Here is a 25,819-nt window from a genome sequence, read left to right on the forward strand (position 1 = left end):
GCCGACGTCATTACCCCCTGCCGAATTTCAAGATTATTTCCCTTAATTATCCTGGTATAACTTTGTTATCAAAGTCACCAAAGTATATCGGAACCGCCTTTGAGAAACGAAGCGTAGCCTATATTATATCCTTCCCTTTAGCACGTCGACACTATGAGTTGGTGACTCTTTAGGATGTCGATCTCTTTCTTGCGACACTTTGAGGATCCATCCTCAAACGGTCCTAGGTTTTTGCAGCCTAAAATGACAATTTATTTCACGGCGATTTCCCATTGCCAAACCCAGTTTGAAAAAGGAACTTAAATCTGATAAAATAGAACTTTTGTAACCTACAAGTCCCTTGAAAGACGCTCGAGTCATTCAAGGTAAAAATCCTGAATTACAAATGTAGCAACAAGAAAATGACTCTGAGCTAATACTGTCACATGTCATGTCATATTCTGACATTCAGATTATCATTGTCGTAATGTAATTAATAGAAAACCTGGGAGAGGACTTACATTAAAAGAAAATTTTAACGGGTTGTTCGTTGCACTTTTTAGGTTAAAGGCCTACTTGTGATCAATTCCATTAGCTTAATTAACTTTTCTGAGGCGCGCACGCCGCAATCATGTCGAACATCGAGCGCCTCCTGAACTCCTCATCAGCGGGTTAATGAAACGTGAAGAAGAATCGTTCAGCCCCATTGAGCTACCTCTTGTATAGAGATCAGTGTTCACACATCGTAATAAACCTGTCCGCCCTCATTCGGGCACATCTTCACAGAGCTCGTGTGGCGGCGCCAGCGAAAAGTGAACATTGCATGCTGTCACAGCGTGACATTCCAATTTGGTCATATATCTTGTAACATTAGAAGGCCATACTCGAACAGATGACGATCGCTATTAGTATAAAGATGTTTATTTTGTTTCAAATCATGGCAGATAGCGTTTAAATCTGTCCCAAATCCACGTTCCCATTAATTCTTATAACATAACAGTGTGAATAAAAACAAACAACAGGTCCAATTCTGATTGGGTATAGGTCCTATAGAATTAAAAGAAAAAAGGTTGTGGTATCTATCACGCGATGAGGGAATGTCATCGCCTCCAAACTCTCTCACTAGCTCGCACAAAAGAATACAGTTAAACCTGTCTTAGAGGCCACCTACCGTATACGGCCACTAAAAACAATTTCCCAGACAAAAAAAAAAAAAAAAAAAAACATGTTGTAGGCCTTATCTCTAGCGGCCGACTCTCTGCAATGGCCTTTTTTTTCCCCGTCTCCCTTGACTGTATCATGTACTTGGACAATGGCAGGCTTAGTAACTTTATCCCGAGCTCTCCCCTTGAAGATTAATCAAGTTAAATAAATTAAGTATTTTCGATATCATTGGTGTAAAACGTAACGGATATTATAATAATAATCGTGATTGGCATAGTTTGTAACGTAATGGCATCATGACCTCATTCAATTTTCAAGGTGTTGTCACTAATGCCAAGTGATACTGTTTCGTGAAAAAAAAAGCAACAAAAAAACTTGGAATTCCATATTATGAATTGCTCATTTCATGTTTTTCTCTAACGAAAATTATACATATCGTATAAATTCACGATAACAATGGAAGTCAACTTCACCCTAGAGTTCACCGATTGTCACTCATTAGCATCACTCGTCACTCACCCCCACTGATCTCTAGGTATTAAATTTTACATAGAGATCACTGCTCACCCCTATCACCCGTCACTCGTCGCGAGTCGCCTCCCGACCTCTCTCTCTCTCGTCGTTCTAGTCCTATGACGTGACCGCCGCTCGTTTGTACTGCCCATGGGTACACTACCTACCTTCAATTAGTGGTATCAGACTTTTGAGCATCGTGGGCGTGTCCATTTTTAAGGACAGCCTTGCTTTGCAGTGACATGTCATACATTATTAGTGTACAAGAGAGCTCTTCTCTACAGGGATATTATACAGGCGACTCCCTTAAGAACGAAGTCCTCGGGACTGCTTTTTTTTTTCGTTATATCGAAATTTCTTTATAGCCGAACAAATAATGTGTATAGAGACGTATTGATAATTTTGGAACCCGAATTTTACTTCGTTGTATCCGAAATTTCGTTAGACCCGTGTTCGTTATAACGGGAGTGCACTGTTTAGTAGCCTGTACACGAGATATATCTTATACCATCAATAACGGTGTTCGGGTTGACCCTGTATACCTGATAAAACCTTGTGGCTGTAAACTGAACGGAATCAATGCACTCTTTAAACTCTCGTCATTTCTACCGGATGTAAAACTTCACGATGTGTCAAAATAAAATTATATAAACGCACAACAATGAGAATTTGATCATTAACTCACTCATCTACATATATATAACAATTATTACACTATATCGGCTGTTATAGAGGCATTTTGTGAAATTTAGTGACATTTTATAATTTCATAACTTCCTTAAGTTTCATCAGATTTTGATCAAATTTTCACTATTGTGCTTTAAAGAGTTTACTCTTTCTAACCAAGCTTACCTTAAACTGGTCTGGAATTCCCCTTTAAACAAACAAAACTTTTTTCCCTTCTTTCTTTTCTTGATTTCCAGCGGCGACTTGTAAGAGGAATGCCGAGTAAGCTCACAGTTATTGCAGAGTAAAGATTCAAATAACATTCAAAGACTGAGGAATTAGATTTGAATCAGTAGAAATAGTTTTATTGAAGTCAAGGGCACGATTTGTTATCTCAACAAAGTAGATAATTGAAGTGTGTTATCACAAACCTAATGCCTACAATCAATATGAAGAATGTTACAAGATTCCTCAAGCACACTGGTTACGGTGTTGGTCAAAATAACAAACACATGATGCCCACTTGTGGTTCGTCGAAGTCTCTGGTAAGTGCAGTAGGCTTCAAGCGTGTAAATCCCAGAGATAAAGTGCTAAACATCGCACTTTTTACCCGTTTCTGAAGTTTATTCCCGTGACGTATCTGGCGCATTTGCTAAAAATGTGAACATTTTAGAATGCGCACGTGGACCCGCTTTTATAAAATGATAGCACATCCCAATAGGACCACTCACGATCTTGGCAGAACCTCTTGATAACTGGATCGTAAAAGTGTGGACAAGTCTCTCAGTATCCAGGGTATCCCTTGCTATACACTGTATATGCATAACTCTTTACTATTAAACTAAAAATGTATAGAAAATTGTAAATGCATGCATATTTTTATAGAAGGTATAGACAATAGCTGCCCTGAGTTGACATAATATTGTAAAGCGTCACCTTGTTCCACTATCCATATGGATCTACAATGCCAACGGTCGAATGAACGTATGTGTGTTGACATTTTAGTCACGTACCTGGGATTTTACGGAAACCGCTTGACGATTCCAAGGTTTTACAAACACAACGGTGGTGAATGTAATACATGCACTCGTTTACTTTGATTGATTATGATATCAGAAATATATTGTCCAATAGATATCTGGTATTGTATAAGGTTAGAATGCAACTCAAGATTAGAACACAACATGAGTCACCCTATAATTCACACACATACACATAATAAGAAAGTAAAAACTAATCTTGGTTCACTATTATGCCATGCTCACCAACTACACGTTAGTACCTGAGATAACATGCACTTTTTTCAATCCGACTGATACACAATACCTCATGTAACTTAATATTTTGGTCTAATGATGCAACAAAATATCATTAATCATCAATTACAAATGAATAAAAGAAAATGATCCAAATGATCTCTGATGAAGAAGTTAACAGAGAGCTTTAGAATTCGCATCGTGGACGTTTAGACGACGATTAAGTGACCGCTCTCCTCTTTTTCTGCGTCGGGTTGTAAAGAGGCTTTAGATTACGCAACGATTTCTGCATATCGATCATTCTCGATCAAGCTTCACATTTTGCTAAGCTACATGTTCCTTCTTTTTTTTTTCTTTTCTTTTCTTTTCTTTCCTTTGTTCTTTCTTTACACTATTGTGCCGTAATTCAACGCTAGTATTCCGGGTCATCACAATCGATATCAAGGTTGTATTTTGCCGTTGTATTTTTCATACCTTCATTGATGAGCGGTTTTAACGTGATATTAATACCCCGTTTAGAATTGGTAGATAATAATAGTAGCCCATACCTCATTAGAATTGGTAGATAATGAACACCTGGCTGACTACAACAAGTTTTTAATGAATTAGCTACGACACATGTGTCGATTATTATTTTTGTTCTCTCTTTCTTTCTTGGGGGAACTTCGCCGTTGTCTAATGGAAGACCAGGTATCAAGAGAAGAACGTGGTAATGCGACTCCAGATTAGGAATGAGACGAGGTTGGTTTTTACTCTCGGGAGCAGGCCTTGGGGAGCGTGGTGCACCCTGCAGGTTTGGGGCCCGTGTAGGTGTCACAGACCACGCCCAGGGTATTGGACGTTACCTCATTCTGAATCTGCTCAGTGTGAACCTAGAAAGCAATCAATAAAGCAAAATTGAATCAGAGAACGAGTGACCCATTGCCTATAACTTTATCATTCCTGTATCGCAAGAATTTCCTTATATCGCGTTTTCACACTGTAGTGGGGAAAACGTGAAGGGTCTTGCGTTTGCAAAATTGCATTCCATTCAGTATGGTACTTTGTTATAACAACACAAAACAATTGTTTCCAATGGGACATAAGAAACGAGTTCGTATTGTCGCAGTATCATTACACGGATCTCTTTGCATCAAGTTTTCAATGTATTGTCGACTTTGTTCTACAAAAAAAAAAAATGAAATTTTGGGAAACTGATCCAAACAGGGCTTACATATTGACTGATAAACTGACTGACAAAAGAAAACTAGAAATGTCGCTACGGCGACTGATGTTTCCGCCATAATGCATGATTCTCCCAATAGGTGTATAGTACAATGTCAGCACAATGTGTGATGACAGTTTCACATAACTGGCAAAATATCGAAATAACAGGTTTGTCAGAAATATCTTGAATGTTCACTTTCCACGAACTGGGTTTGCTATAATTGTCTATTAAAGAGTGCAGGTACACATATTTGGGGAATTGAAAATTTTTACTTGACTTCTGACCGACCTTATTATAAGTTTATGCATTGAGTATAATTTTCAAGGTATGAAGAAAGAGTGTAATTACAGTACAAAATATATCTCTCTTTTTTTCATTTAAACCTGACCTTTGACCCTTGACCTTTGACCTGCTGGCTGGAAATTTCCAAGAGAATCTCCATTAAGTAATACATGTACATATATTAAATTTTAAAACTAATAATGCAATCATTGCATATACTAGTATATGAGGGAAATAGTAACATTTTGAGGAGTTGACCTTGACCTTTGACCCCCTAACTATTGACCCATGACCCCTATATTCCCTAGATAATCCCTGCCAGTCAGTCCATGCATATGTACCAAGTTCCATGAAGATACATTGAACCATTTGCGAGAAAAGTGATATTGCAACATTTTCACCTAACCTTTGACCTTTTGACCTTTGACCTTATGACATGAAACTCTCTCTGGAGAATCTTTACGCAGTAGTACATGTCTACACTAAGTTTCAAGAAAATAACTGCGGGCATTGCATAGATATGGGGGAAACAGCAACATTTTTAGCATTTGACCTTGACCTTTTGACCTTTGACCTCTTGTCAATGTCACTAGAATTTACTCAACTAATTGTCCCATCATACATCATCCTTGGACCAAGTTTGGTGAAAGCTGCTTCATCCAGTTTTGAGTTATCACGTAAACAGATAAATTTTAGGATTTGACCTTAATCTTTGACCTTTGACCTCTGTCCGATTTCACTGAAAAACTAATCAAGTAATTGTCCCATCATACATCATCCTCCAACAAAGTTTGGTGAAATTTGCTCCATACAGTCTTAAGTTATCGCGTAAACGGATACAATTTCATGATTTGACCTTGACCTTTGACCTTTGACCTTTAGCCGATTTCACCCAAAATCTAATCAAATCATTGCCCCATCATACTTCATACTTGGACCAAGTTTGGTAAAATTTCAGTAAATATTACTCGAGTTATCGCGTAAACGAAAGCGGACGGACGTACGTACGGACGTACGTACGGACGTACGTACGGACGTACGGACGTACGGACGTACGGACGGACGGACGGACAACCCGAAAACATAATGCCTCCGGCACCACTTCGTGGCGGAGGCATAAAAATAAAGATAATCAACGACTGACAATTTCTTGTTGACTGATTAAATGATAAATACTGAAAGAAATGATGGAGGAAATGTTAGCATTGAAAATAAACGACTGACAGTTTCTCAGTTTCTAACAAAAATATGGTGTTATTCACCTAGGGTAACCGCCTCAGTGTTACCATCGTTCTTCTAGAGGACACTGGCATTATTATTACCCTGACATAACCAGGCACTCATTTTTACCCCTGGGTCGGCAGAGACATCATAGTTGAAAAAAACAAACAAACAAACAAACAAACAAAAAACCGTCATCCTAAGGACGTGTAAACTGGATGGTACTCCATGATTTTCATTGGGTAAGTTTTTTCCTGGAGTACATTGGAACATGCAAGGTCTGTTCACATATCACGGGTGATCGTTTGAAAAGACACATATACAATCGAAACAAATTTCACCTTTCTGCAATGAATGAACATTGTACTTTAAGGCCCTTTACAGATACTGTATATCTATAATACACAGATTGTGAATAATGACATGTTCAATATGTCTGTGCTGTTCGCGCTGAATTTGTTTTTGCAATTTCGGCTTCTCATACGTAGGCTAGTGTTAGCACATCAAACATAGCGATGATTGTGTGTTAAATGTATGCGCGCGCGCAATATATAGTAGTGTGATTTTCGGCCTTCCATAATGGGCTAGAAAGATGGCGCACGAACCGACGGTTTGCTGGTTCGTGAGTCTAGCAAAAATGCAGAAAATGTGCAAGATTATCACATGATAATCACAGAATCCCGGATGGAAGTCTTGCATCTGATGGTTCTGCGTAAGTTTACGATTATTACGTTGTTCACAGTTCTTGATAAAAGAGAATTTAAATGCCTTTTGTGTGTCCGGATATTATGAACGGTCTAGCGTAAGTGACGCTAGTGTAGGTTATGTACGGTGCATATTGATATAGCGTAGGATTGACAGCTTCGCATTGTGCATTGTACGTTGCGTGTAGAGTTACTGTAGTTGTAGCGTCGTATAGATTCGCATTGGCTCTTTGTGTTATCACTTGGCCGTGAGCTGATATGATGTGTAGAGCAGTATTCAGAACTTGGTTTATTTGGTAGTAATACATTCAGAATTAATTCACAACTTCTGTAAGACAGAATTTGACAGTTAAGCAACTCTGTTGAGTAACATTTCCAGGTGAAGGTAAAAGTAGATATGAGGTTGGATTTGATATCAGTAATGATGAAGATTAGTGATAATTTTGCTGTGTGGACAGTTTCAGTCTAAATAATGCATTTGGACGTCAGGATGAATAAAAGACTGTCTTTTGTGTTTTTGTGTTTCGACATACGTGCTTTACGTATTCATTCATAAATATGTGGTTTGATGTATGGTAGCGTACAGGCTGAAATATTGTCACATTTTTATGTGATATGAAGTGTACGTTATTAAGGCATCTTAAGCAGCTTTAGCTTAAGAGAAAGTATAATTTATTTTGCTTAAATGTACGAAGGCAAGCGTAGTGCCACACATGTAGGTATATAATGTGTGATGTAAGTTATTTTGTATTTTTCATACAATCTTTTGCAACTTACTGTATTATTTCACAGCTTGGGACAGGATCGCAATCGGAATGCATCCAGAAGGGTTAAGCTTCTAGGCTTGGAAGATCACAAGTCTGTAAGTCTGGTATAGGGTCTTTACATGTAGATTCTATATTACAGCCTTTAAGCAATATTTTTCTTGTGGATATTGCAACAGTGTACAAGGTGTATAATTAACATTGCTATAGTGTAACAGTGGATGGATAATGACATTCAAAAGCTGTCATTTCATAATGTGTAGAGAATACATGCATGGATACAAAATGTGTATGTATAATGACGCAGTACAAGACAGTGTACTATTGTTTGTTCAGAAGAAGCAAACCTTTTTTTTGTGTGTGTTAATGGAGCATTATATCCATATACATTCAATTTATTGTGATCCAAAGAAATGTATGTTTGATATATTCATACAGTGTATCATTCATTGTTTCATTTGCAGTTTTACCGTTCGTTCATCACATACATGCGCACACGCACTTGGGCTTGCGCATGCACAGCAAGAAGGATAATTCAATGAAGACAAGAGTGCAACGTTCGACTCGACTGTCTGCAATTTTATTCTTGTTGTACATTGTGTGTACGGCGGTTAGCTGACTGGATAGGATCTAGTGCTACCGGTACCTAGAAATCTGAGGCCAGCATAATGTCATTGCATCAAATTATTCAGCATTTGCTTATCACGCTCGTGATGTCGAGAGCTCTCCGCAAGTACGATAAATGTCTGAGAATCACTGGCATTGCATTTGATCATTTCCACTATATTTTTGACAAATATTGATGTCTTCTACATTATTAAAAAAAATCCTTAAAGAACATTTGTGCTCAATTTTGCTTCGCAGAAACTTTTCCATCGGTACCTACTTAAAAGAAACCTGTACTGACATTTTCTACTTGTCTGATAATTCTAATCTACATTTTTTTTTGATGCCTACAACTGGAAAGAGAGGATTCTAAAACCCAGGATAAGCCTGTAATGATTTTTGAAAAAAATGAAAACGAGCAAGCCAAGGAACGATCCACACAATTTGGCATACGTCACAGGTGCCAACCTCCGACTTTTGAATAGCAAAACGAACTAGAAAGGTTCTACACATGTCAATTTACTGATGAAATCTCACACGAAGTACTGCAAAAACTGTTATTTAGTAAAATTGCAATATGGAGCTGAAATAAACATGTTAAACAATATTTATTAATTTTTAAAAGGAATCTCTTCAAAAGCTTTTTATTTAGATCAAATTTGTGGGGAATATTCCAGATATGCAAAATGAAATTGGCATCATTGTCCGAACGTGCTGCCCATAGAAAACTGTGTGTAAAAAAAGTAACGTTGCACTAACTATGCATTGATGATGAGCGATAATGGTTCGACATCACAGTTCAAACTATCTAACGAAGATTAGGACAGAGTGATTCTTAAAATCTAAATCCAAAAAATAGTCAACGGCAATCACGGTTTACGCCTAGTTAGAAGAAAACGGCACTCAGTACATATAGACTCTAGACTAGAACTAGGACTAGGACTAGTGAGCAGTCAAGGACCGAGAAGATTCTACTCGCCGCTCCGTCGACAGCTGTACGTGCACAGCGCTAATAATAGGCACAGCGTAAACGTTTCGTATGCAATACATACCCACCCCGAATGGCCCTGCTGCCAGAACTTGAAGAAAGTCCAGACGAAAGTCCAGACTCCAAGGTCTAGCGTTGCCGCTAGAGGCCCTTGTGCTGCAGGCTCTGTTGTTTCTATGCTGAATTTTGCAGGTAAGGTATCTGCTTTATGGATTTTCAATGTTTTTGTGGTCGAGATAAATCTCATGGTGGTCGTATTAACATCAAGGACTAACTTAGATCTAGTTTTAGTAGGACCCATACCTCGGAAGAGTGGCCCGACCACGTAGATACAAACAGTGCCACCGCTTCGCGATCCAAGCGCTGGTGTAGGCATAGTGCTAGAGTACTTCCGTATCCATGTAGATATCTCAAAATTCACCCAACCAAATTGCACCAAAATCACAAGAAGTATTTTATGACTCATGTCCACTTGCTCACGCTAATTGGAACCAAATCGCAAGTTGAGAAGCGTGAGTGAAGTTGTCGACTTTCCTGTCGTCGCTAAAAACAATCTGCTCTGTACGACTAAACAAGAGTGATCGCAGCGTATAGTAAGTAGCCCTACTTGCCTGCGCACGCACAGACTGAAGTTAGCCATCTAATATCATGAGACAAATCTTTCAAGTAATTGGGAGCAAGAAATCAATTTATAAATTATTTGAGCTAAGTTGAATGAAAAATAAAGTTCGTAAATCACACAAATCGCTAAAATCATGACATTTTTAAATTCAGTTCCCGCGTAAATTCCCCGTTCGCACAGCACTAGTCGGCTAACTTCAGTTCTAGATTGTGCATATCGCGCTTACCAAGATCTCTCGCGAAGTGTGAGGATTTTTTTAGTGACAACTTGAAATTCGGCGTCAATATTGATACTTCTCGATAACCGATTTCGTTCAAATATGATACGGTATTTTGAAATATGCTTAGAAGTATATCCTGTAATTTTGGTGCGATTTGGTTCAGCGAAATTTGAGACAGCTGCATGGATAGGACAGTACACAAGTGCCGCCTGCTAGCTAAATTGGGCCTAAGCGTCGTCTGCTACTCGGCACGATTTAACGCACGCGTATGCGAGGGCTTGTAATCAGTGAAACATTTGGCACCTGTGACATCACGACATCCGGGCTCGTCAGCTCATTAGCATAATTCTCGCCCAAAAATTTCCATTTTCAACATGAAATTACGGACTAAATCGTTAAGAAATTTTGATTCTGTTTGCACCGCTGGGTCTTTTAGAATTAAAAGAACAACATATAAAAAATAAAAAACCGGTACAATGCCCTTTTAAGGAACATATTAGGGAGCTTTAGATTTTAGACGCGCGGACGTTCAAAGGGAAAAAAACATGGTCTGAGCGTGCGCAGAAGCGCACGTCAACTTGACGCGCGCTACTGCGCACGCTCAGACCATGTTTTTTCCCCCTTTGAACGTCCGCGCGTCTAAAATCTAAAGCTCCCTAATCTTCTTCACAGATGCAACAGCTCCATCAAAAGAAGTGCAAAAATGCAGACTGTGCTCATATCTCACCCCATTGAGGACCAACCAGGGTACGTATTGATGAGGGGGATTCAAGGCGTCAGTCTTCACGGCCATTTGATGCTCCATCTCGTTCCCTGCTTTGCTCTGTGTACACGTCTCGATTTTCGAGTAGTCGACGGAGTGCAGGGAGGCGCACTTTATGTGGTCAGAAAGGAAGAATAATGAAAGAATGAATCAGCATTGCAAAGAGAACGTGAGCTATAGCACAATTAACCCTTATCCATGTAAATACTGTATATACGCCATATATTTCGCGAGTCTAAATGTTCGCGAATCAGGAATTCCCGACGATTTCGCGAGTGGTTTAAATTCGCGATCGTGGAGTCCTGTACTGAACGGAGAAATGTACACGCGTATGTCACATCCACATCGGGATCAGAGCCAATAATTTTCGTGTGTCTTCAACTTCGCGAATAGCACCTGACTCGCGAAATTCGTGAAAATAAAAACCTCGTGAAATATTCGGCGTATACAGTACCTGTACCCTCTACATCAGGGAGGTGCTTATAAGGAACTAATTGTATTGTCCTCCTTTGAAGTCATGCTCGGCACCGAAGACATATGGAAGACATATGCACTAGAGACATAGGCACCGAAGACATATGCACTTGCATATGTCATTGCAAGTGCTTTGACAAAGAAACAATTAATAACAACAAAAACAATAACAACAGAAACAACAACAAAAACAATAACAAAAATAACTGCAACAAAACAACAGCAAAAACAATAACAAATACAACAGCAACAAAACAACAACAACAAGAAACGCGTCAGTAATAAAGGACTAACGCTCTCAAAGCACAAAAGACGTCTCCTGCTGCAGTTTGCTCTAGTTTATCTCATCTTCAAGTGGCTGGTAACAATGAGTGCGCTTGCTTTGAGTTGGAGCAGCAAATCGAATGCAGCTCGTTAGAATTACTTTTAACAGCAGGAAGTAGAAAAGCGCGCTTGTTCAGTTGATAAGAGGAACTAATTCTTATTTTATTTCGATGGTGCATTGCGATGAGAATAGATTCTTTCAAAAGCTGTTTTAAAAATTCGAGTATTTTATTCACATTTTTACGTTACAATACAGTTTGTAATTTAATCACATGTAGGCCTAAACAACTTATTCCTCGGCTCCATATTTCATCTTTGAGATAAAGTCAACGAAGAGGAATGCTCGACATCCCATTGTAATGTTTTAGAGAACGCAAACTATTTTTTCATGGATCACGAAGACTTGCCAAACCTACTATAACACCTCCCTGTTACACATGTAAAAAAGAGTCTCGCGATTTGGTCAACAGGGCGCCGGGCATCGATCAAGTTGCGCACGCCTGAAATGTCCCCGGAGTCTCACAGCTCTACCCTCTCACCTCGCAAGGTTATTCCCACGTTTATTGTGCAAATTCACAACATATAAACTACATCAACATCCAACAAAGAGAATGGTTGAGGTTCCATATTCATTTCTCATTTGTATCTTCTTGTGTTTCTTCAATTACAGTTCGTTATCTCAAAGTTTCCTTGATCCGGAAACGAAATAAAATTTGTAATTTTGCAGGTAGCCACCTTCTTTTCACTTTCAGATTCATATACCATCGGACAAACGAACATCGTGACCCCTAATGCCATGTCCGAGTTTAACAAAATCCTCTCTCACTCTGTTTATTCAATTCTATCATCATTAATATCAATTTGAATTCTGCATGGCTTTTTTAACACCCTGACTGCTGAAAACATGGGCGAACTTGGACCATGTGTGACTTACATATTCGGCGTTGGTCAGCGTCGGACCGTAGTATTCCAAGCAATAGATGAACGGGAACGCCTTTGGCATTGCGTAAAAGTTCAGTGCGCACGTTTCAATCAGATTTCCCAGACATTCGGCGGCACCGTGCTGACAAGTAAAGTACCATTGGCCGCCATATTGTTGCTCCTGACATAGAGAGAGAAAGAGAGGGTGAGAGAGAGAAACCTTCTACGATTAACATCGGAAAAGAGACTTGACAACAAAGAACGGTAATTAAGTGGAATGCGGTACTAGTGTTCGTTCTGTCCATAACCTGTAAGTTTCTTGTTGTTGGTATGGGATGCAAACGCTATCCGCTTTCTGGGGTCTGTGTGCAGTGGGTACACAATAAAGACGTTTTTTACTCGTGTAAGCCTACTTTTGTATTCAAGCCATCTTTTATTTCGTCCATACTTATCTATTTTGCTTCCTGTTTTAATTTATTCCATACTTTAGTACAAAGTTTATGATTTAACACCAATTTGCCATATTTGGTAATACGATCAATATTACAAGGAAACTAAGACAAATTTGCGGTCACACAAGTGTTTATTGATAATACGCAGCCATGATATTCTGCTTGCCGTATAATGCTAACGGAATTAATATATCTGTTTTCCTAAAGCCCCTTTTACACTTCCACGAATTGCTTCACAGACCATCACAGATCGTAATCAGTGATTGAGCTAAAAGGAAATGAGCTATACAGTTTCAATTAAGAATTCTCTGCATAGTTTACCGAGCATCACATTTTGTATTACGAGCTATAATTCTCAAAGCTTAGGTGGGATAAGTAAACCTGAAGACAACTTCTTTCTAGTCTTTGCTTTTAATGGTGTACATTGTGAAAGAAGACATAGATAAACAATATACAGTGGACTTCCGTTATAACGAAGTCCTCGGGACCGAGAATTTTCTTTCGTTACATCCAAGTTTCGTTATAACCGAACAAATAAACAATAAAGAACAAAGAGCAGATAATTTTGCGGCCCGAATTTTTACTTCGATGTAACCGGAATTTCGTTATAATCCTGTTCGTTAAAACGGGAGCGCACTGTACATAGAAAGTAGAAGTTTCACCGATTTTAATGCGCTCGGATTGACTGACCTTTGTTAAAGTGCATGCGGGTCCTGCATGTATATAAATCGTGGGACTTGATCGCTTCTCCCACAATCTGATATCTACGTTGGTTATCCTTTTTAGCAAATGAAGAATGAAGAGTTTCTCACAATCTAAAAAAATTCTGATAGTAAGACATTCTTCCAAACCGTTTCGCATCATAAGTCAGGGAGTGAAAAGGAGTTGCAATGCGTTACGAGCTTGAGATAACATAATTGCTATTTCTTTTCTTTTGATTAACCGAAATTAAATGAAGATGAAAAAAGACGACAAATACCTGAGCGTTGCCATAAGGAACCAGAGTGAGGTTCAGAATGCCGGAATCACCGATCTTCTGCCAAGTTGGCCACAGCTGGTTCTGAATGTATTGACGGCAGTCGGGACACAAGGATTCATAGTAGAGCTCCAGTTGAACAGGGGGTGCGTCTGTTACCCCCTTCTTAGACTGCCAAAAGGAGCACTGCTTTTCCACCTGCGAGAAATGATGTGAAATGAAGCCGTCAATAACCAAGTGTGTCAACAAACACCACACACAATCACTGCCTTTACGTTTCTTACAATCGTCATGGCAATAACCCCATCAACCAGGCAAAAGTGATGAAAAGGGTGTGGAAAGGTGACCCACCCCTCTATAGAATATACTTAATATATCTGTGGTCACAATAATCACCTCTGTCAACAACTGAAAATGAAACAATCAACTAGCTGTGTAGACTACTCATTGCAACTTCTTCAAAATAAACAAGGCAAAGAAAAGGCTAAATGACAAAAATGCAGTTTACAGGCAGTTCAAACAAATGCTTTGAACAGATTTATGTTAATACAGATAGCCAGCGTATACATGCATGGTGCCATATACAGTACAGGGGCGGATCCAAGAATTCCATGAAGGGATGTGCCTTTTACAAAAAAAAAAATAATAATAAAACCACAACATTATTCAGAATCTATTATTAAAATTCTTGTACATGTGTATGAGGAACTTCCTACCACCATCCATCACCTCCTTGGAGATCTATATAAGAAGAAGGTGCATTACAAAGCTCTGATGAGTGCCTGCCTGAATTTCTAGCTGCACATAGAAAATTGCAGTGATTTTTCCCTGCACACTGCAGCAGGAAGGGGGCCTGAACCCAGCACTTGACGAGCATGAGGTATAGATCCTAGACTGCTAGGGTAAGGCCTACAAGTACAATATTATGCCAGTGGTGGACTGTACCATAAAGGAAGAAAAAGAGAAGAAGAAGAAGAAGAAGTGGGCCTATATTACACGCCAATAAAATCTCTCAGCATTCTTGTACTTCTTCTAAAGTTCAAGTTTAAAATACACCCCGCACCAACGACATGTTTTAGGTACCTGATGATGTTATGGCTTTATGCTATGCTTGTACTAGCTTGTCAACAGTCAAGTGCCCAAATTAATCTAAAGATCTCACTGCAAGTTTTACAATGGATGGTGAGGGAAGTGAGACGTAACCTCGCTGCGCTCAACGGCTTATCGTACTACACGAGGGTGCACATGGTCGGAGCAGCGACGAGGAGTCCGGTAAATCTGCCTCTATGGTTTAAGTCTAACGTTAGTCTGATAAATCTGCCCTTTGTATGTACGGTTGGCAATAGAGTCGGACGCAGCCCGGCCCCTCACCTCGCGACATGCGACAGGGGCCTTCAATGGCCATCCCTGCAAGAAAGAAGAGCACAGGCAAAGGTTGCAATGATTTACTGCATTAAGAACTCCATGATATCCGTCCCCGCAACAGTTCTGACCCCTTCGCTACCTCTTTCAAACAGGGGACACGACCAGAAACTCCAAGTACCATTCGCAAGAACACAAGTCCTACAAAGAAGCTTCTTCCCAGATGCAACCAGGCTTTGGAACTCATTACCCCAGGCCACCGTCTCCTGTACCTCTCTGTCAAGCTTTAAGAGAGAGGTACTCAAGACCCAACTCCGTTAAGACACGGATGCCTGTTTTTTAGCCGCACATAGTACGTTCCATGTAGATTTTTCTTAATCCAGACACTGTACATATGCCTGCACAGCACAACAGTACGAAAATACACCCGACGGTGGCCTGTACTTACGGGTGTATAGAGAAGAAGAAGAAGGGGCCGACCGTAGTACATGTACCGACTGCGACCGTCCTATACTTAACAAGAGCTAGGTCACCGAACAAGAGGCAGATTTATCGGTCTACATTATAAAGCAAACTGTACAAACCATACCGTACTTTTCTAGCCTACCACGAAGTGAATACAATCAGGGCATTTTCATTTTCAAATCACTATCCTTACCCCACATGACTTTGCAATGTCTGGAGAACTGCACCACACGGACGGAGGGAACTTGCAGGCATTTATCACCGCCGTAGTGGCAAGGATTATCGCCAGAGTGTACAAACCCGTTCTCATCTTGCCTGAAATTCTGGTAACAGCTCACAGAGTCAAGTACGATCAAGTAGCTGTATTAAGTGTCTACTGTTTCACAGTTGGAACACCTTGTTTATATCCCTGCCGCACTGCTGGTTACTACATTGTAATACAAGTACTCCCAACACAGTACTAAGTACGTTTGTACTGTGTGTATGGAGCACTTAGTCACATGACACAGGCAATCATGTGGTAGTCCATTGCACAATCGCGTGTAAATGTAGCCTCAATCCAAGGCCGTATTACTCTACGCTGATGTCACGACATTCGCAACCATGCCAAGCCAAAAACCAGTCCGCTCCCTGTTTTTTCAACATTGGAGCGAGAGGGACTTTGACAAAAGCTAGGCAGAACGCAAATGTACACAGGTATGCTAATATTATCGTGCCATCTGTATGTCAATACTACGAACATGATTATCGTGTTTTAGGCCTAAATTGCTTTAATATATCCTAGTCTTCAACATTGCAACCTCTTTGCTCGCTTGCAGACAGTTATGTTGATTGCAGTTCAGCTGAATTCATAAGAGGGAGAATTTAAGAGGTTCAATTATCTGAGCGTATTGTGGGTACGCCGCCCCCTCTACTTTGAACTGTTTCCCGCACTTTATAACCACCATTATCTCTCCTAAACACCCACGCACACGTATGCGCTGTAAGAACTGAGGTTGTACAGTATACATGTATATAGTAGGTCTATGAGTTACAAATCAGTTAGATGAGCTAGCTATTGGCAAGATACCATAAACAGTTGAAATAATATTACTTGTTAACTAGTCTTCTGAAATTACGTGAATGCAGAATCGATAATGACTTGAGCTACCGATCAATATTATAAAGTAACGCTTGAATATGGGGAACGCATGATAAGAGTGTAGGCCTACCCAACTGTACGTCAAGACATGGACTTACACAGGGGCGGATCCAGGAATTCCGTAAAGAGGGGGCGCACGCACCCCTCCCCCATTTTTTCTTTTTATTTCTTTTGTTTCAACAACAAATAAAGGGGTGGGGGGCGTGCGCCAGTTGCGGTCCTCCCTGGATCCGCCCCTGCTTACACCTCATAAACCTTGAAATAATCAGAAACTGAGACATTGTTATAAAGTAGCTAAGCCCTATAACCCTAACACTAATTGACCACAAAGTTCAACAGAAACTAAAAGAGCTTTTATATATAGGAGAGTAAATATACTTTGATCCTTGCCTACGTTTGGAAGGAATAAAGACAACACGCAATATTCACTTTAGACGGTATATAGGCCTAAATGCAATCCCAATGACCCAATAAAGGCCTAAAATTTGTGAAATTCTACGTTAAAAATTTAATATAGAAGTATTACATTTCTTTCTAGGAAGGATAAAATCCCCAACCCCAGCACAGGCTATCTTAAAACAGAATGAGATTTTTTTTTCAATAGTTTATTTATTTCCATCATCACAAAGAAAAGAAAAGAAAAAGTTGACATAATCCAAAGTGATACAATTTTTTGTTTCATTTCTCTTACACTCGTCCGATAAAGGATTTTTTTTTTCAATACAATATAAATTATACACGAATGATGTCGTAAAAAAGAAACAATGCACTTTGTCATGGCAACAAAAATAGTAAATAATCACAATGATGGAAAACAGTGTTCCACTAAAAAAGCCACGCTTGTAAAACGTGGAACACTGGAACAAAACAACAACAGCACCAATTTGTTATACCAATAAGACATATTCATTTTAAATTCTTCTATATACTATTGTACATTTTACTCATTGATATAATGATGTTGATTATGAACAATACTTACTAGGATTTTAGGATGCAAACGTATAAACTATATAACATATCACATTTGTGGCACAGATTTCATTTCTACATCGAAGGTACATTGTCCCATGAATAAAAGTAGCATATTCAGAAAAAAATTCTGAATATAGAGTGGTTTTGTGAAATACAGGGGGGGGGGGTGCCTCACTTGTCCTGCCCATATACACACGCAGCCCCTGCACGTGTGATAATGATAATCCATGGCGTTCATACACTGAGTGTATACGCTGCACTAAAGGACTGTGTACGCGGTACTGGTTGAGGTGAGGACTCAGGTACATAACATTTTGGTGAGATAATGAGAAACCTCTTATAATATGAAAGAGCATGTAATTTCAAGAAGGATTCAACGTTTATTTGACGAAAATTGGCCTTGAAATGACTGAGATATTAAAAAAAGCAATCGTAATAAAATTGACAAGGCACGTACGCCTTTTATTAGGATCTGCAGTCTTTGTTTTACCTTGCTTTTAGATATCTCATTTATTTCAAAACCAATTTTCATCAAATAAACTTTTGATTACCCTTAGAATTGTATGCTCTCCGGGTATACTCTTGAACATTTCATAGAGTGGTTTCTAAATATCTCACAAAACGTTACAAGCTGAATCCTCACCTCAACCAGCACTGTATACAGTCCCTTTAAATGGATCCTTATTATTGTCTCTCTAACAAAGGTCCACGTAAAAGTCGTTTGGAGCTGTTATATTATTGTTTGATGGACTTGAACATTGATATATGAGCTTATAGTTTTGGATAACAAATTATAGCAACGAATAGTAATTAAGGAATGAATTTGACACACTGTTAATTCCCCCAAAGTATATATTTCCCCAATTTAGCTGCTTTCATTATTTTGATTTACGTAAGGGGCTAAAATCATCGTTTGCAATGTGAAACTGAACTGCAGCTTTTGAGTGGATACAAATAAAGAGAAATGTATAAAAAAAGTAGAACCTATTCCCGTCATATCAAAGTCACAACCACAATGTCAAAATGTGTTTATTAATTTGTCATTCTCTTCTTTTTAGTGAAAGATCTCGTATTCATCTTGCCTTATATTGTAACTGTTTGCGTGGTTATTTTGATACAACAATCCGAGGTATAACACTTCTGTCACTGTGAAGAAACAACGAACATTGATATTCAATCCTAACACAATATGGTATGTCATACTGTTGTAATTTTATGCGGCTTGAGACTTCTAAAATACATGCTCAATTCAGTGATCATTAAATCTCGATTCATTTCGATGTTAAAATGACTAGAGGAAAAAAAAAAAACAGGATAACTCATCCTCCACCCACTTCCCGTAACTCTCATATCCAGTGACTGGCAGTTTAACCAATCAAAAAGGAAGTAAAACCGTTATCATCATGTCCTGTATGCATGTTTCTTTGTCTACCACCACCAACAACAACAAAAAATGTCTACGTGCCATGTGACTTTCTTACAGTATAAATAGGCCCACATCGGCCGTTGCGATTTGTGGGTATAGCTGGCTGTTTGTGAGTTGATTCGAGGCCGTGACGCCGTACACGGTGGCTACAATACCGACAAAGGATATAGGCTGGAAAACAGGTGAGCTTATGAAATAATTGAAGGTCTTAAAGGGGAAATCCAGTCCATATATAAGTTTGACTGATAACAAAGAGTAAAATATTACGAGTTCAACAGTACAACAATTTTGATAGAAATCGGGTTAAAAAATAAGGAAGTTATGACGTTTCAAATTTTTGCTAATTTTTCAGGAAACAGTTCTTGAACAGTCAATATGAATATGCAAATGGCAAAGTGAGCATGTCATTCCTAACACAACTTGCCATATAGTTTGTGCATGATAAGATTTTGAAATTTCTGTTTTTTCTTTCAAACGCAATAATGCCCGAGGCTCCAATCCCGGTATATCGAACTGATCATTATTCTGAAGTTGTTCAACCAGGAATAACGTCATGTTTCAGACTTCAATGACAAAAATATTGAATTTTCGTATTCTTTTTTTTTTGTACGCGATCAATGGAAAATTGTGAGGGTTGACATGGTTAGCTTACTCATTTGCATATTCATGTCCATTGTACAAGAACTTTTGCAGAAATTAACAAAGCTTTGGGGCAAATTATTTGTATAGGGCCCCATTTTCTCTCTCTTCTTTCTTTCTATAAAATAACAACAACAAAGCTTCAAAAATAATAATAACAATAATTGACAGTGCTTATATAGCGCATAGAACACAAAGTGATAATGTCCCTATGCGCTCAAGAAATAAAAAAATGAAAATATTATACAAAAACATACAATTCCTCTTACAGTGATGGTACCGAGCTTCATGTTTGCTTACACTGTAAACAAATGCGTTTTCAAAGCAGACTTTAATCTATTTATATCAGTAATTTTTCTTGAGGTAAATTAAAAAAATAAAAATAAGTCATAACTTCCTTATTTTTCATCCCATTTCAGTCAAAGTTTTGTCTTTTAACTCGTAAGATTTTACTCTGTTTTTTATTAGACCATGGACTTACGTAGGTCCATGATTAGACTATTATATTTGGACTAGATTTCCCCTTTACAGAAGAAATTGTTTACCAGTACAGTATGTTCAATTTCCCAGGGCATTTCTTGTCAGTTCTTGTCTCTGCGACATTTCCTGAACTTGCCGAAAGTCGTGGCTTGCTCGATTCGGGAACAAGTTAACAGTGAATGGAATAGATATACGTTTTCCAATCCATTTTCGCACTTTTGTTATTCAATTTCAAAGGTTTGTTATTCAATTTCGTCCCGAGAAGCACGTGGAACGCAAATCCTAACTTCAATTTCGTCAATTGTCATTGTAATTCGTTTTTCGTCAAACATCGACAGTCAAAAGTCATAACCCAGGACAGTATGTCAGTGTCACCTTTTGAACATTAACTCGTAATTTTCAGGTTTTCGCATCATAACGCATGAAGCAAACTTTAAATTTTGTACCCTGGAAAGCAGCAAACATAATTATGTTATCCATTCTTTGACATTAAACAGGCCACAATTCTACATATGCACTTAAAATTTTGTCTTTAATCATGTTTGCCCAGAAATCGTTTGTCAGTGTTTTCGCATGCGAGACGGTACGTCTGTTTGTATCAGTGTGTCCTCGGATTGCTTGTGTGTGTGTCTGTATCTGTGGTTCTGTGTGTGTGTGTGTGGAGGGGTGGGGGGACACTTGTGTGTATGTTAACGCCTAAATTTAAAAAAATGTGAAAGGTGACAGGAAAAAAAAATGCATGAATGACTGGGAAATCACACCGGATAGAGATATGAGACGAATATGAATGAAAATTTAACGAAAATGATTGACAAAAGACGAAATCGATCCTGCTGTTTTGAGTGCTGCGAGTGAGACTGACGAATTTGAACAGTAAATGAAGAAAATGTATGCCAAATGACTAAATTGAATGGACTTTATTTGAAAATGAATGACGAAAGACGAATTTGAAAATAAGATCCCGCGACGAATTGAAGCTAAAATTTGTGAAATTGAATGAAAAGAACTTTAAAAATGAATGGGAAAACGTATATTCACCGAGCTGCCAATGATTTTGCTCAAATAAACGATCGAGCATCATGGAAACAAAATGGTTTCGTCTAAACGAGGTGTACAACATTGCACTTTTAGGTGAATACTGATATTATACCTCCTTTGATATTAGTTCATACAGTTAATGATGTGTAAGCAGTAACAGTGCCATGGATTTGTAATAAATGTAATACAAGTATGGTCTTTCTTCACAACTGGCGATGCACATTATATTATAGGTGGAAAGATGGGGGAAGGGTAGACGGCATCTGTAAATTTGGCTGTCATGTCACTAATAAGCAGAGAGCTTTTTAAATCAAGGAAAATGACATCCCAGAACTTAGCAGCAAGCAAGAGGCAGGCAGACAAACACGCAAACAGATTCTGATAGCAGTGACAGCCCAGAACCGCGTCCAGAACAGCTCGTATATCAGATGTAATCAGACCTAAATTTAAGACGACAATATTCGTTTTGTTTGCTCCCACATTATAACAGACAAAGGACGGGAGGCGGTGGCAGTTCGAAGGGGTCCTTGTCAAGGGTGAATGAACAGAGAATTTGTTTGCGAGATCGAGCTTGAGGATAAACAAGTTTTTCAACATCTAAAGGCATGAGCAACTATACCCTACCTTATGTCAGGAATAAGTCGAGGGATAGATATTTTCATTAAAAATAATGGGGGTATTCTCTTTACAATTACTTTATGTCGTTTTAACTATCCTTACAGCACGCATTGTGACCTTCCTAGCAAGCAAAGACGGCATATGGATTGACTCCAAACTATTAAAAAAAATCATAACTTTTGATTGACAACTTATTCCACACATGGTGTATCATCAGTCTTCACTGAAATGTTTTCTTTTTCTGCATTCAAGGAGGTTTTCTATACACATCGAGCGGTGGTGCACAAAGGTGAAAAGATGGGGACACAGTCAGAAATTATCTGTGAATGTGGTTTACATGGCAATACTAAGCAGGAATCTTTTCAAATCTGGGAAAAATTTAATCTCCAGAATTTGGAATTCCCCATCGCAACGAGAGAAAAAGTTCGAAGGGAAGGGGTGGTAGATAGATGCGCAAACAGAATCTGATAGCAGTAATAGCCCAGACCTATAATAGATGATTATACCTATTAAATTTAGGACCACAATTCGTTTCAAAATGTGCTCGCGTAACCTCGTGGAGGGGTATTGCAGGGTAATTCATAGGGACCGTTGAATGAATGAACAAACAATAATTATGTTTGTGAGGTCGAGCTGATGGAATAAACAAGTCTTTCACCGTCTGAATTCATGACGCAACACTGATGCTTAACTTTTTATGCTTCGAGTCACAGCAATCAAAACTAGTGACCAAGAGATCTAAAAGTGACTCAAATGGAAAATATATTCCTGCTCAAGTACGCTTTGAAATAAAATCAAAATAATTCAATTTTGTTTATTCAATCCCCTCCCCCCCCCCCCCCCCCCCCCGGAAAAAAAAAATTAAAAGCAATTATATCGGCATCTTCTAATGTTTCAGTTTTGGATCCAGCGGCCCGATGCATAAAAGTTACAACTATGCTTACTTTGCCATCCAATGGTAACTTCCATGGACTTCTTCATTTTGATTGGCTGTTGGGTGTTGTTACCATGTTAGTTACCACTGGATGGCAAAGTTACCATAATTGTAACTTTTATGCAACGCAGGAGTTTCAAACAGCGCACTCTCGTTGTAACGAACACGGTCATAAAGAAATTTTCGATACAACGAAGTAAAAATTCAGGTCCCAAAATTATCATCTGTATATATCTTTACATAGTTTACTGTTCGGCCGCAACGAAATTTCGATATAACGAAAGAAAACTGGCAGTCCCGCGGACTTCGTGATTAAACGGGAGTTGTCTGTACTGTACACACTGGATGAAAAAAAAAAAAGCTGTTGCCCGCGCCATTTGGCAACACTATGCTGCAGAGGACAAAATTCAAGTGCGTGGCCACGTGATCCCCATATTCATAATGTGCCCCACTGAGGTACAATATTTGGTTGCATGACTTCCATGTTTTGAGACAAAGAAAGTACCGCATGTAGGTGACTCACTACAGAAGCATGATTGAGCAGAACAAGGCTGTTGGAGTCATGTTTTATGTAGCCTCCTTTTCTCATTAGAATTAGAGGCAGTTTTTCGAACATACAGGTGTAAAAAAAAAAGAATCAAAAAAATAATCAAGTATCTAAATTAAGTTTATATTGAAATTAATTTAGTTTTTTCCTGAGGTAAAACTTAATGAAACAATAACCATTCAATGAATCTCTTGCAACTATATACAATTCAATACAAAAGCATTTTCTTTAATTGAATTTATACACAAACTGTATTTTCTTGATTTTATTTATTCCTTTATTTATTCCTTTATCCATTTTTGCACTCGTCAGTTGGTATGTCGGGCAAGTTTTTCTGGATATTAAGAAAAATCTTGATACAAAAGTCTGGCTGGGGCAAATGTATAAAATACGGTAGCAAGCTGGCCTCCCCCCAGGCTGTTGTAGTTCCCTTGAAACTCACGCCACCGACCCGACACTCTAAACGTTACCGAGTCTTGACATAAATGCATCAATTTGTTTCAAAAATTCAAAGTCCTCATCCTTCAACATGTGTGATCCCTGTGGCAATGCACGTGTGGTGTATATATATAGCCCTAATCATCTGGATTTTATTGTAATTTTCAGAACTCCAGTCATAACGACTCAATACCCGGCGACTTTTTTAATAATTTTTTTAAACAATATTGGTTCCATTCGTGTGCTAACTACATTGTACATTATTCTCTTCGTGACAAATTTGTGGTTGCTAGTTAGGATCAGTTTTTTACGTGGCTACCAAGGAAGCAATTGAATGTTAAATGAGCAAGCTGCCAAGGGACAAATAGCCGTAAGCTCCCTCTGAAGGACGAGGCAAGGAGGGTAACGTGTCTTGCCCGAGTTGACTCGAAGTAGGGACTCCAAGATCAAGAATTTAAAGTCTCAATTCACTGAATAACCCTTGGTGAGCAATTATTAGTTCTACTCTTTATCTTGTGTGAATACATATTGGAAGTTATCTCGATTCCATTTACCTGATTCAGACAATGATTTCTCTTTTTACTGGGTGTGTCTAATGCTTTGTTTAGGTAACTTATCAAAGACTGTTGAGAAAGAAGTCTTAATTATTGTTCTTGGCCAAGTTTGCTGCAGTCTTCACTTTCACATGGCATGCAAGGTTGCATTTAAAAAGAATGAACTTTCATCTCCCTCTGTTGTTTTCCCCCTATTCAAAAATGAATTGTAACAAAATGCTTTAAGATATTGTGTGCTGTACTAAGTTTCTTCTTTTAGGAAAGCAAACTATGAGAATTCAGTCATAGCTTCTTTGTTTGGTATATGACTGAATTTCACCCAGCATATATGGCCAGTGTTCATATTAGATTATTACACTGTAAATAAATATACCATTGAGATGAAAGTGTAGGAAGATTTTGTGAAACTGAAATAAAAAGTCATACACAGAACAAAATGCAAGTAACTCAAATTTTACATGTTTCATATACATGCCTTAAGTTTTATTTCAAATATTTGCAGAAAAGACAAATAAGACATCAGTACCAGCAGTTTCATTGTAACACTGTGCATCAACCATTCCTTTCAGAAAAGAAAAATTCACATCCATTACTCTCCATCGGTCAACAAAACCATTATTACATACATTTTTACAGTCACAGTATATCTCCTAACCCCGTTTCTTGTCAACATACAAACCGATCCTGAGGGAGGCAGATTACGATACACGTGTTACCTGAAAGGCGTCACCTACAATCTAAAAGAAATGTTAAAACAATATCATATATATAAAGTCTTCCAAAATGCTTCATTATTAACAGCAACAAAACAAAGTTTACCTATAAAAGTAAGAGGACCTCTACTCGTAGGAAACAGCTCTTCAATAACTCAAAGATGATGACCAGATCTGGGCTTTCGATTCAGGCATGCTATGTGATTTCAGTTTGAAGGTAAAGGGTCCATACACCTCACTTGGTAATGTCCAGTTGTTAAGTTCACAGTGACGTATGAAAGATACTACACAACGAAAAAAACTTTGTGTGGAAAGGACATGGTTACTGCAATCCACGAGGCAGATTAAACCGATATGTTTTTTCTCCGAGCCTCTCAAGGGAGCAAA

The 25,819-nt window shown here is 38.6% G+C and overlaps 1 protein-coding gene across 1 annotated transcript; it reads right to left on the reverse strand.

The window, feature by feature from the left end:
* Positions 1-3,957: 3,957 nt before the first annotated feature.
* On the reverse strand, positions 3,958-16,333 carry LOC139726535 (gamma-interferon-inducible lysosomal thiol reductase-like). The gene is made up of 5 exons (XM_071637521.1): positions 16,123-16,333; positions 14,106-14,300; positions 12,688-12,855; positions 10,920-11,066; positions 3,958-4,450 (listed from the first exon to the last, which is right to left on the reverse strand). The coding sequence occupies exons 1-5, from the start codon at positions 16,237-16,239 to the stop codon at positions 4,328-4,330; spliced, it is 750 nt and encodes a 249-aa protein (XP_071493622.1). The 5' UTR covers positions 16,240-16,333; the 3' UTR covers positions 3,958-4,327.
* Positions 16,334-25,819: the final 9,486 nt, after the last annotated feature.

This window comes from Diadema antillarum, unplaced genomic scaffold, assembly GCF_040938485.1.
Source record: "Diadema antillarum isolate AM-2024a unplaced genomic scaffold, OU_Dant_1.0 scf00000017, whole genome shotgun sequence".
In the NCBI taxonomy this organism is placed as follows: domain Eukaryota; kingdom Metazoa; phylum Echinodermata; class Echinoidea; order Diadematoida; family Diadematidae; genus Diadema; species Diadema antillarum.